The sequence below is a fragment of the Danio aesculapii genome, chromosome 11, assembly GCF_903798145.1.
Source record: "Danio aesculapii chromosome 11, fDanAes4.1, whole genome shotgun sequence".
Lineage (NCBI taxonomy): Eukaryota > Metazoa > Chordata > Actinopteri > Cypriniformes > Danionidae > Danio > Danio aesculapii.
Window position 1 is genome coordinate 37,489,663 of NC_079445.1, and position 13,760 is coordinate 37,503,422.

General features: G+C 39.3%; 1 protein-coding gene across 1 annotated transcript in view; it reads right to left on the reverse strand.

Annotated features, from left to right (window-relative positions):
* The window catches only part of cacna1da (calcium channel, voltage-dependent, L type, alpha 1D subunit, a), a 173,469-nt gene that overhangs the window by 120,830 nt on the left and 38,879 nt on the right, over nt 1-13,760 (reverse strand). Inside the window, exon 3 of the mRNA XM_056468396.1 lies at nt 4,133-4,272. Coding sequence (XP_056324371.1) covers nt 4,133-4,272 — 140 coding nt within the window. The remainder of the gene's footprint in view (nt 1-4,132; nt 4,273-13,760) is intronic.

The window sequence follows — 13,760 nt, forward strand, 5'->3', positions numbered from 1 at the left end:
ATTGGCAAAAAATAGTCTTATTATTTTTAGGTAAGAATAACTTAATTTATTTTGAGCTAGTACAGTACCTTGGCTGCTTTAGGCCTGTCATGGATAAATTTATATGACACTAAAACCGCCAGTAGGTGCCAGATGAAGTCTAACGCAAAGGCAGCAGCCAAGATTTCCCTGAATTGCAGCGCTGTCACATTTTGTGGAGACGCTGTGTTTTTCCAGGGAGTTAGAAAATTAAAACGTACCACTGTGAAGCGCTTTGCTCAAGCTGGCAACGCTGATATGCTTAATTATAGCATTGTCAGAATCTGGATACACTCAAATTAATGAAGTACTCTATGCGTCAGTCTACATTTCTGTAAAGTTCAGGTAAATATTCATGACCTAATGGTTCATGTAATATCTAATGTATATGTGGTAAATGATCAAATTAATATTTATCACAACAGATGTATTAAAAAACACAACAATGTATGTAGTTTATATTTATTTTTAGATCTATAAAATCATATTAGGGGCAGCACGGTGGCACAGTAGGTAGTGCTCTCACATCACAGCAAGAAAGTTGCTGGTTCGAGCCTTGGCTGGGTGGGTTGGCATTTCTATGTGGAGTTTGCATGTTCTCCCCGTGTTCGGGTGGGTTTCCTCCGGGTGCTCCGGCTTCCCTCACAGGTCCAAAGACATGCACTATAGGTGAATTGGGTAAGCTAAATTGTCTGAAATTGTCTGTAGTGTGTGTATGTGTGTGAAAGGAAGTGTTTCCCAGTGATGGGTTGCAGCTGGAAGGGCATCAGATGCTGGATAAGTTGGCGGTTCATTCCGCTGTGGTAACCCCAGATTAATAAAGGGACTAAGCCGAAAAGAAAATGAATGAATGAATGAAAATCATGTTAGATAATGCTAAGGGAGCACTTAAAAAAGTAATATTGAAGCATGTGATTGGCCAATGACAAAAACTTCTTGAACATGACAATTGAGCCTACACAGTCACCACATCTCAATCCGATAGAGCACCTTTGGGATGTGGTGGAACAGGAGATTTGCATCATGGATGTGCAGCCGTCAAATCTGCAGCGACTGCGTGATGCTAACATGTCAATATGGAGCAAAATCTCTGAGGAATATTTCCAGCATCTTGTTGAATCTATGCCACGAAGGATTAAGGCGGTTCAGAAGACAAAAGGGGATGCAACCCAGTACTAGTAGGGTGTACCTAATAAAGTGGCCCATGAGTGTAAGTTCTGATATGCTTAAACTGATATGCTTAATCATAGAATTATTGTCAGAATCACTCAAATTAAGAAAAAGTATGGTGTGCTTCAGTCTGCATTTTACTGAAATGAAAAAAAAAAAAATAGAAATTGAGGATGCACTGCAATTAATACAGCCAATAATGAACTCTAATCTAAAATCAGAAAATGCTCCATAGAGGCCTGTATAATGAGGCAGAATACGGAGAATAATGGCTGCTCACGTCACTGGTTTATTTTACAGGTCTTTTCTGGGTCATATCACCATAAGGAGTGTGGATGTGTGTGAGTTGAAGACAAGGTGAACGGCATTGAAGGTTGAAAATCTGTGAAAGCGACATGAAGGAGGGGGGGGGGGAGGGGGGAGTGAAAGAAAGGCAACGAGAAAGAATTGTTTTTTTTTTTTATAATTTGTTCTTGTTTGTTTTTATCTTTCCTTTCTAAATGCATCTCTTCCATATATTATGTTACTCTTTACACATGCGCCGTCCATTTTATTTTTTGTTGGGCATTTAATGCTTCATTTATCATTCATTAATTTTTTATATTCTACTCGAATATCATATTTAAGGGCACCTATGGAGAAAAATCTACTTTTCAAGCAGTTTGGACAGAAATGTGTGTAAGTATAGTGTATAAACTGTCATATTGGGGTGAAATAAACTCACATAGTCCTTTTTTTCCAATTTTAGCAACATAAAAACGGTGGACCAATTGGAGCGGTTTTCAGATCGACCGTAGGAGAGCGGTCCCCCGGCCCACCAATAATGATTGACAGCTGCATGTATTAACATGTCCGGTAGTCTGTAATAAATTACAGCGATTCACTTCAGATGCACTTAATCAGCACGGCCGCGTGTCAGAACAATTATAAAGGAAGACGCTTCAATCCCGGTTTGTAGACATTAAATCAGGTTTATTTTGTACATTAACATAACAGATATCCATACAGCAGTGGATATTACCAGTATCATGTCATATATGCGTGCAAAACGAGTGCAAAGCTTAACGTGCTGTCTCTCTCTCTCTCTCTCTCTCTGTGTGTGTGTGTGTGCGTGTGTGTGTGTGTGTGTCTGTGTGTGTCTGTGTGTGTCTGTGTGTGTCTGTGTGTGTCTGTGTGTGTCTGTGTGTGTCTGTGTGTCTGCGTGTCTGTGCTATGTGTGTGTGTGTGTATGTGTCTGCGCTATGTGTTTGTGTCCTTGCTGTGTGTGTGCGTGAACTTTGTAATGACATTGTGTGTGACTCATTGTTGCAACACAAAAAAAATGCATCAAATACTGATTGTTAAAGTTCCTACTGTAGTATTTCTCAGACACGTTATATGAGATCTGCTTCCTGAGGCAGCCGAGGGCGGCGATTGCTGACAGGCACGTGGGAACGGTGGGCGGGGAGGACTAGCCTTAAAGGGCCAGTACATAAAAACAGCAAAACCTTTTTTCCAGCTATAAAATAGACACTTCAAACAGCTCTAATAAATAATCGGATGGGTGTTTTGAGCTGAAACTTGACAGACACATTCTGGGGACACAAAAGACTTATATTAAATATGAAAAAAGTGGTAACCTATGTGCCCTTTAAATGTACAGTGGTCCCTCGCTACAAAGCAGATCAACTTTCACGGCCTCGCAGTTTCGCGTATTTTTAGTGCAATTTGACATGTTTTTATTGGAGCACATTTTGTTCTGCGTCCTGATTAGGTATACACCATTGTCAATCAATCTCCTCCGTGCCGTGTCTCCTGTACAGTTCAGAATGCGTTCAGCTTGCCAAATTTACATAAATCTTCGATCACTAGCAGTGTGACTGATGTGCTGGACTGTAAGTTTGCAAGTTTTCTCCCCAACAAACCCCACAATGTGTCGACGAAAAGTTTCGCACCATCAAAGGCACCTGCGGTAGCACCCAAAAGGCAGAGAAAGATGCCAACTATCACACAAAAATTTTGACTTCTGGACCTGCTAAAGGTAGATGTTAAGTGGCTGCAGGACGCTATTATGAAATAAATAAATAAATCAGTTCATTACATAAAGGAGGAGGAAAATAACATGAGAATGAAAGCAGCAAAGTGTTTCAACAAGGATGCAAAAAGGATTGTAACTGTCCGCAACAAGACCATCATAAGGATGAACTTTGCTTTAGCATTGTGGATCAGTGACTGCAGGAAAAATGTTAATGCCTGTCAGAGAAAAGTGTATAAAGTGAGTAGTGAGGGGTTTTACAGCCTTAAAACATCTAAAATAATTGTACAAAATAAAGCTGACTACTTTGCGGATCTCGCCTATTGCAGGTTATTTTTAGAGCATAACTCCACGATCAATGAGGGACCACTGTAATTTATTCCTGTGATTAAACCCTGAATTTTCAGCATCATTATTTAGTCTTTATTATTACACTGCTGTCTGGAATACTGCTTATTACACTGCTGTCTCGATTCTGATTGGTTGGTCGCAACATTCCAAAGTATGTTATCCCAAGATAACAACCGCTAAATAACGCAGGCTCATCAGGGAACTTTGAAATCACCTTGATCATCAGTGAATACATTCAAATCCATATACTTAAGTTACATCCACATAAATTTTTGTCTGCTTGTCTTTCACAAAGCTGTTTTTAAATGTTTGGCGCCATCTTGTGAATGATAATGCGTATAAGCTTCATTCAGATGGTTTCGGTTCTGTCAGCTTTGCGTTTTTGACTGTTTGGTGCAATCTTGTGACTGAATAACTCTTGTCGTATGCTCAGTTGTTTTCATTTCTTTTTGTTTAGCCTAATTAGGGAAATTATTTATTGTAAACAAAATAAAACTATGTGTCTCAAAACCACAAGTTTGTTGACTTTATAAGAAGTGAACTGTAATGAAGCTTAGCAAAACAATCAGCTAAACATACCCAATGACGACAATGACGAAATCCAGCATGTTCCATCCATTCCGGACATAAGCGTTCTGATGCATAACCAAGCCGTATGCTATAATCTTCAGGAAGGTTTCGATCGTGAAAATGATAAGGAAGGCATATTCGACTGTTTCCTGTGGGAGACAAAAGAGAGAGAGAGATATTAATCCATAAAATGAACAACTGTGGACAGTGTACAACATTACAGTACACTGCCAAGATTCCTCCAGCCTCTGTCAAACATATACAAACATTTGGGCATTTGTTCCATTATGTGCAAACAACCACAAGAGATCTGAATGACTTTTTTGCAGCCAGCTTTGTCATTAAAAGGTCTTTTTAATCCAGGGAGCACAGTCATATCAAAAGAAGTAAATTAAGAAAAATAAAAACTTTAGTCACATAGAAGTTCACAGCACACACTGACAAATTACTTTGTTTAAAGGTCTCACAGAAAATCTAAATGTTCTTCGTATTTAATAAATAAAATACACATGCATTTCACAAACCCTAGTCTTTGTATAATAATAATAATAATGATAATAATAATAATAATAACTTTTTACATATATATAGCGCTTTCCTGGACACACAGCCATTTACACATTTTTTGGGGGAATCTCCTTCTCCAACTCTAATGTGCACCATCCACCTGGATGACATTATGGCAGCCATATTGCACTAGACCACACACCACACAATTAGTGAAGAGGAAACAGAGTAATAAAGCCCATTATCATATGGGGATTTTTTAGGAGGCCAGGGGGCAAATTTGGTCAAGATGCCAGGGTTAAACCCCTACACTTTTTCAAAGGACATCCTGGGTTTTTTAACGACCACAAAGAGTCTCATCCGAAAGTCGGCACTCACTAAGCAATATAGTCCCCATCAATATACTGGGGCGTTAGAACATACACAGACCGCAGGCTGGCCTCACTAACACCTAGCTTTCCCATGTGGTCTCCCATCCAGGTACCAACCAGGCACAGCCCTGCTTAGCTTCAGTGGGTGACCATGTGACAGTTGCACTATAAATTTACTTATAAAAATTGTTTTATTGATGACATCAAAAGTACAAATTAAAATTCAGTAACGGAACTAAGAAAATGGATAAAACTCATTTTGAGTTCATTTGACTAATTTGATTTTAATTTTATTCATTATCAACAAAAAAACTGACATTATAATTTGCAGGAACAAAATATAATAAACCATTATCATGAACCATTAAACTGATTTATCTTAAATAAAACAACATAAATCATAACCACATGTCCCAAAACATGTTCATGTATATATAAAAACATATGAACACTCTAAGACATATACAAAAATATTTGAAAATTTGCAGTTTTCCATATTTGTGATTCAAGTTTTTATTTTTCCTCATTTATTTATGCTTTTGAATTGCGTTACAGGAATTTTGACATTTCTTACAACAACTTTTATCTTGAAAAGTCCAAAAAAGTGACTTTTATTGTCATTTTTAATAGTTTAAAGTGATGTATTATCCGGGTTGGTGTTGTATATTATGCTACAAAAACCTTGTAAATAAATACCCTTCGTATTTATATAGCGCATTTATAGTGTATGGCCATACACCCAAAGCGCTTCACAATCATAAGGGGGGTTTGTCTCTCCACACCACCACCAGTGTGCAGCATCCATTTGGATGATGCGACGGCAGCCACAGGACAACAATGCCAGTGTGCTCACCACACACCAGCTATTAGTGGAGTGGAGAGACTGTGATTCAGTCAATTCAGTGGATGGGGATGGTTGGTAGGCCATGATGGAGGGTATTTCGCCAGGACACCAGGATTACACCCCTACTCTTTACGAGAAGTGCCATGGGATTATTAATGATCACAGAGTATCAGGACCTTGGTTCTCATCCGAAAGATGGCACCTACTGACAGTATATTGTAGGCGTTAGGACTCACACAGACCACAGGTTGAGCGCCCCCTGCTGGCCTCACTAACACCAACCTAGTTTTCCCATGTGGTCTCCATCCAAGTACTGACCAGGCTCAGCCCTGCTTAGCTTCAGTGGGTAACTGGTCTTGGGCTGTTGGGTGGTTTGGCTGGGGCTTAGGCTTATTTCTCTTTATGCTAATTCTTTTTGATTATATTATTTCACACTACTAAAATGTCAATAAAAGTCACCTTGTTAAACTGTAGAGTTGAATTTTCAACATCAAAAGTTGACAGAGCAGAGATCAACATCCCATAATGCAATTCACAACCCTAAATAAATGGAAAAGACTTGTGAACCACAAAATACGGAAACTTAATTAATCTATATTTTTACAGTGTACATGTATGATTTATAATTTATTACATCATTATTGAAAACTATTTTATTTCACAGTCATACTTTACTGTATCATTTGTTCAAACCAGGTGAAAATACATCTGTACAGTAAATAATACATTAAAATAAATTAAAAAAACTGAATCTAAGGAGAAATAAAAACATAAACATCATCTTTAGCAGCTAAATATCATCCTTGATATCATCTATGTGCGATGATTTGTCTTCTCAGCACCGTCACTAGTGTTGCATTACTATGTAACGCTCGTCTTTAAATCAACGGGATACACAAGAATAAAAATAAAAAAATGGTTCAATTCTCTAGTTCCTGTTTTCAAATTTTATCATGGATTGATAAAGAATACTTTAAGGATTATAACCACACAGATCTCTGAAAATGTCCTTACATTCAAACAAAAAAAACAAACAACATTCGTACAATAACACAATACAAAAAAAATGGTGAATCCCCGTGTGTGTGTGTGTGTGTGTGTGAGTGTAAAGTCCAAAAGTCTGTGGATGTGTACGTGCAAAATGGTTCGCGCTCACCCCAAAGTTTGAGTCCAAATAATTGGAACCATGCCTTGTTGCTGTACGGTAAAGGTCCTCCTAGGATAGTCTTGACTGTGGTCCTGCAAGACTAATGAGTCCTAAAAGAGCAAAAAATCCACGCAAAACAATTGTCCTTTGCCCACGAATCAAGAAGAAAAATACAAGGTAGTTTTGGCAAACACCTCACTCCATGTGCTCCTCTGGCTTCTTTAGATGACACACTGAGTAGTGTCCATGTGCCCACTATCTCCCCCTTGTGGTGTGTATGTTATGTAAATGTGTATGGAAAAAACAGCAACAGTTGGAACAGGAAATAGATTAGACACATTCACTTCCCCTCATCACTTCAAAATAAAGACGGTAAAATAAGACCATTACTCATTATATATTTAGGCTACAAAAAACTAAGTGCGAGTATGCTTAACTGCATGGCCTATTCACACATTTAATGAATTTTTCAGTCAGCATAAACTCAATTATGTGGCAGCGCTACATAGATCCCCCCCCCCAGCCGGCATCTCGGAGGAAGAACGACCATAAAAGCGTTTTAAATTAACCACATTAAAACAATCAGTTCTTGGTGGATCACCCCATGATATAGAGTAATTTATTGGCCCTTTTCTCTTAGTAATCACCCCAGGTCCTTCCCACTTCGGAGCTAATTTGGAGGTGAATTTACTGACTGCACTGGATATAGGATGAGTTTTAAACCAAACTAAGTCACCCACCTTAAATTGTACATCTTTCCTTTTAAGATTGTAGTACTTAGCTTGTTTAGCCTGGTTCATCCTCATTCTACGCACAACCTCCTGTTGAAGGTGGTGTTGTCGATCCAATACAGTGTATGATGGTTGATCAGGTGATGGAGGCAAATGTATGAGTCTTTCCAGAGGTCCATGGATCTGACGTCCTACCATAAGCTCCGCTGGGGTGCAACGAGTTGTCTCCTGCTGAGCAGTGTTGATAGCATACCTCAACTCGGGCAACCACTTGTCCCAGTTCTGGTGTTGTTGGCCTACATAGGAAGCGATCATGGTTTTTAGAGTCCTATTTACCCTCTCAGTCAGATTGCTTTGTGGATGGTAAGCAGTAGTTAGTTTTTGTATGCAGCCCCAGGATTTACACACATCAGCCAAGATGGAAGAAGTAAATTGTGGACCTCTGTCTGAAACTAAATACTTTGGGACACCCCATCGGGTAAAGATTTCTTCTTTGAGAATCTTTGCAATCTTTTGGGTCTTACTGTCTCTCAAGGGGAATAATTCTGTCCACTTTGTAAAGTAGTCCACAATCACAAGAATGTAAGCATTTCTCTTCTTGCTTATGGGGAACGGTCCCATCAGGTCAGTTCCTAGAGTGTGTCCTGGTTCAGTAATTAAATTACTCTGCAAAAGTCCAGAGGGTTTACTGTTACTGGGCTTGTACTGCTGACAGAGCTTACAACTTTTAACATAGCTCCAGACCTCTTTTCTTACAGATGGCCACCATGCCACTTCCAAGATCTTCAGAAGAGTTTTGAGTTGACCCAAGTGACCAGCTAGTGGATTATCATGGAAGTAGTGAAGAAAGTTCTTAGTGAGTTCTTCAGGTACCACAAGCTGATACTTATTCCCTTCACCTTTTAGGGGAACTTTTCTGTACCAAATACCCTGAATATTCTCAAAGGTAATGGCTTGATCTTTGGCAGCACAGCGTGATGGAGTGGATGTTAACTGGAGTAAAGCTTTATCATCTTGTTGAGCTTTTTGTATTTCATCCAGACTGATAGGCAACTCTGATGCAGTTGTTGAAGTGATGGAAAGACAAGGGTTAGGTACTGACTCACCAGCTCTGGACAGAGCGTCAGGTACCAAGTTTACACACCCTTTACGGTGTTGAACTCTAAAGTCAAACTGCTGCAGCCTCAGGGTCCAGCGTGTCAGACGAGAAGAGGTCTTTGGGCAATTAAATGCCCAAGTCAATGCAGAATGATCTGTGAAAACATCAAAAGGCATCCCTTCCAAGTAATGTCTCCACTTTTCTACTGCCCAGACCACCGCCAAACATTCTTTCTCTGATGTACTATAGTTCTTCTCCGCTGGAGACAGAGTCCTTGAAGCATAGGCGATTACTTTCTCCTGGTTGTCACAAGTTTGAGTGAGTACAGCTCCTAGTCCCACATCACTAGCATCTGTGTGTATCTGGAAAGGCTTAGTAGTGTCTGGTTGTGCAAGTATAGGTGCATGTTGTAAGGATTGCTTCAGAGCATTCACACTTGATTGACATTCCTCATTCCAATCCCATCTCACTCCTTTTTTCTTCAACTGATTTAGGGGAGCGGTGATATCAGCAAAATGAGGAATATAGCGATGATACCAACCTGCTAACCCCAAAAACCGTTGGAGGGACTTCAGGTCAGATGGTGTAGGAAAATTCACGATTGCTTGAATCTTCTCTTTGTCCATTTCTATCCCTCTTTCTGTGATCAGGTGTCCAAGGAATTTCAGTTGTCTGGTGAAAAACTGACATTTCTTCATGTTCAGGGTGAGGTTGGCCTGAGTAAGTCTCTCTAATACTTGATGTAAGTGTTTCTTATGTTCTTCTGGGGTTTTTGAATAAATGATGATATCATCGATGTAGACAAAGCATATCTTACCCCTCAACTCTCCCAACACTCTCTCCATTAGTCGTTGGAATGTTGCAGCAGAGTTTTTCAGTCCATATGGCATCGATTTAAAATGGAATAGGCCTTTGGTGGTGATAAAAGCAGTCAACTCTTTGCTTTCCTCTGCCATCTCGACTTGCCAGTATCCAGATCTTAAATCCAAGGATGTAAACCAGGTAGCTCCCTCCAATGACTCCAAGATGTCCTGAATTAGAGGCATGGGATAAGCATCAAAGATGGTCTTTTTGTTAAGACGCCTGTAGTCCACACAGAAACGATAAGTTCCATCTTCCTTGGGGACCAGGACCACTGGAGAAGACCATGGTGAGAAAGAAGGCTCAATGATGTTGTTCTCCAGCATTCGATCTACCTCTTCTTCAATGATGCTTTTCTTTAATGGAGATACTCTATAAGCTCTTGATGTTACTGGAGTATGGTCTGTGAGGGTGATTTTGTGTTGATAAATCGATGTATGCCCAAGTTTTTCTGAGGTGGTAATTGGCCATGCAGTAATCAAGTCTCTTACTTCTTCGGGATAACAGATGCTTGGTGTATCAGATAGATAAGCAACTATTGGCTGATAGTCAGGAGGAACAGCACAGTACAGGTGGAGTGCAGAATGTCTCACTGAGCAGGATGGACTTACAGGCATTTCCTGAGAATAGGGGGGTAAAACAGACATGAAGGGGAAGTACCTACAGTCTTTTCCTCTTCTTATCCCATATCTCCCTTGTTCTAAATCCACCACCACTCTGGCGAGCTTCAGAAAGTCAAGTCCAATAATCACTGGAAAAGCCAAGTGGGAATCTCTCATAATGAAGGCTCCCATCTCATATTTTTCTCCATGCCACTCAACACTCATTGACTGATGATCCCTAGAATGGTGTATGGTTCCATCAGCCATGATGAACTTCTGAGAGGATAAAGTCTTTGATGCTTCAACTCTCTTAAATCTCAGTCTCTTCCACACACTCTCTTGAATTAAAGTAAATGTACTACCTGTGTCCAGGACGGCTGTTATCTCCTGTCCATTCACTTTGATGGTTACTCCCAACAAGAAAGATGTTGGATGATGTTGGGTTATAGTCACACCAGCCAGATGTTTGCGAGAACCAGCTTCAGATGACTTCTTGGTCTTGTCTCTTTCACTACTACTTTCCACTTTCTTCCAGTACTCCTTTGTCCCCATGCAGTCCTTTTCCACCAGTGCTCCCACTTTCACCAGTTGACTAACAGTATTAACTGTCCCCCTCAAGCATCCTGCAACTCTGGGGTTGATGTTATTCAGAATCCTATTCACCAGTTCTTCTTCTGAAGCATCTGGTTTCCATTTCAGGCATAAAGCACGATAATTGTATGCAAAATCCCTGAGCCGTTGATTGGGCTGCTGTACCATATTTCTTAGTTTTTCTTCTACTTCAGACATATAGTCAGCTGGTAGAAAAGCATCCATTAATGCTCTTTTGAAGGATTCCCAGTCTTTCACCTTTCCCTTTTCAGCCTTCCACCAACTTAAAGCTGGACCTTGCAGGACAGTGCTAAGTGTACCCAATAGCTCCAGATTGGACAATGGTCTCACCTCTAGATAGTCTTCACATTTCTCAATGAAGTTGAATACATCGGCTGTCTCACAGGTTTCACCGAAAGAGGGGAACTCCAGACGTACTGGAGGTCGAGCGAAAAAGAAGGATGAACCAGGTAAAACGTTAGCGTCAGACTGTGTCTGGTGACCTGAGGAATTAGGGGCAGAAACATGGTAAGTAGCATCAAAAGATGGTTTGGTTATAGGTGACTGTGCAGTGGAAAAAAGATCCGAATGTCTAACCTTTGTCTGTATAGTTTGTCTTCTAGAAGGATATGGGGTGCTTGTTGAGTAAATTTGTTTAATTTTACTTTCCCATTTTTCATCTCTCCTTAGAAAACAATCAACGACAGCTTTTTCTAATTTATTCAATGAATCCTCAAAGTGTTCTTGCATACTGTTCAGACGATCATCTAATGCTTGTCTGAAGTTTGTTTCACGATTCACTGTACTCTCAAAAGCTTGGTTAAAGTCATATTCCATATTTTGAACTTTATCAGAAAGAGCCAATAAATCCTCCTTTAACTGAAAAACTTCATCACAAATACCTTGATTACCCACTTCATCAGAAACAACATCAGCAGTTTGATCAGTATCTGATATATACAATGAACTAAGCAGTGATGTCAATGGTTCAGTTGGAATACGTCTAGTTGTAAATTGTTCACCTGTATAATCAGTTTCATTTCCTTCACATGAATCAACAGTATGTATTACAGGGTTGATTTGTGTTTCTGTATTTTCAACCTCATCCACAGTTGTATATGCATCATCCATGATAATATATGAAACTAGAACTAGTGCTAAATATAGAATGTACCCGTACTGGCCACCACTATGTAACGCTCGTCTTTAAATCAACGGGATACACAAGAATAAAAATAAAAAAATGGTTCAATTCTCTAGTTCCTGTTTTCAAATTTTATCATGGATTGATAAAGAATACTTTAAGGATTATAACCACACAGATCTCTGAAAATGTCCTTACATTCAAACAAAAAAAACAAACAACATTCGTACAATAACACAATACAAAAAAAATGGTGAATCCCCGTGTGTGTGTGTGTGTGTGTGTGAGTGTAAAGTCCAAAAGTCTGTGGATGTGTACGTGCAAAATGGTTCGCGCTCACCCCAAAGTTTGAGTCCAAATAATTGGAACCATGCCTTGTTGCTGTACGGTAAAGGTCCTCCTAGGATAGTCTTGACTGTGGTCCTGCAAGACTAATGAGTCCTAAAAGAGCAAAAAATCCACGCAAAACAATTGTCCTTTGCCCACGAATCAAGAAGAAAAATACAAGGTAGTTTTGGCAAACACCTCACTCCATGTGCTCCTCTGGCTTCTTTAGATGACACACTGAGTAGTGTCCATGTGCCCACTATCTCCCCCTTGTGGTGTGTATGTTATGTAAATGTGTATGGAAAAAAACAGCAACAGTTGGAACAGGAAATAGATTAGACACATTCACTTCCCCTCATCACTTCAAAATAAAGACGGTAAAATAAGACCATTACTCATTATATATTTAGGCTACAAAAAACTAAGTGCGAGTATGCTTAACTGCATGGCCTATTCACACATTTAATGAATTTTTCAGTCAGCATAAACTCAATTATGTGGCAGCGCTACAACTAAACCTAAAAGAGTACTGTTTTTAAAGCATTAAAGCATGCGGCCTGGTCATGGCGATGGCTAGTGGGTTGTTTTCTGTGCATTGATGGAGTTAGACACAGCCATTTAACTTGTCAAATACCATCTCTTTATACAAACACACACAGAGACTCAAGCTTTCTCCTTTATGTGTGTGTGACAGCTGTGCAAAGGTTGCACAATGAAAGAGGTTAGATGGCGCGTGTGCCTGTGCGTTTAAGTGTAAGGACATTTGGGAAGCTTTTATCCGCTGTGGGCCTCGTTTTGCCAACATTTTACAGACGACTGAATGGAGCACTTAGCTCTGTGTAAGAGAGAAAGAGCCTTTTGTTACTGCGGGAAAAGAGTAACCGGGGCTCACTGATCCTGCCACTATAACAGAGAGAGCGAGAGAGAGAGAGAGAGAGAGAGAGAGAGAGAGAGAGAGAGAGAGAGAGAGAGAGAGAGAGAGAGAGAGAGAGAGAGAAACTGTGAGTGACAGAAAATATGAAATCATCACCGCACTGAAGATGAGATGATTTATTTATAGGATGTCAAAGAGGAAGTCGGAAACAGATGACACTGAAAAACGCATTAAGAAATAAACAAACAAATGATTTGTGTAAAACATGTATAGCACACATCATTCAATCCCTTTTTATAAAGCAAAATGAAGTAAACTAAAAAATATAATGACAAAATAAGGCTTACAATTAAAATGACAAACAAAATAAATAAAAATAAAATACAAAAACATTAAATATGAATTACAGATCAAATAAAATATCAAATAAATTAAATATTAATTAATCAAATGATGGTGAGCAAGATGATATAAAAATATGTTAAAAAGCAAAAAGCTAATACAATAAAATATTAAATTAAATAGTATAAAACAAAACT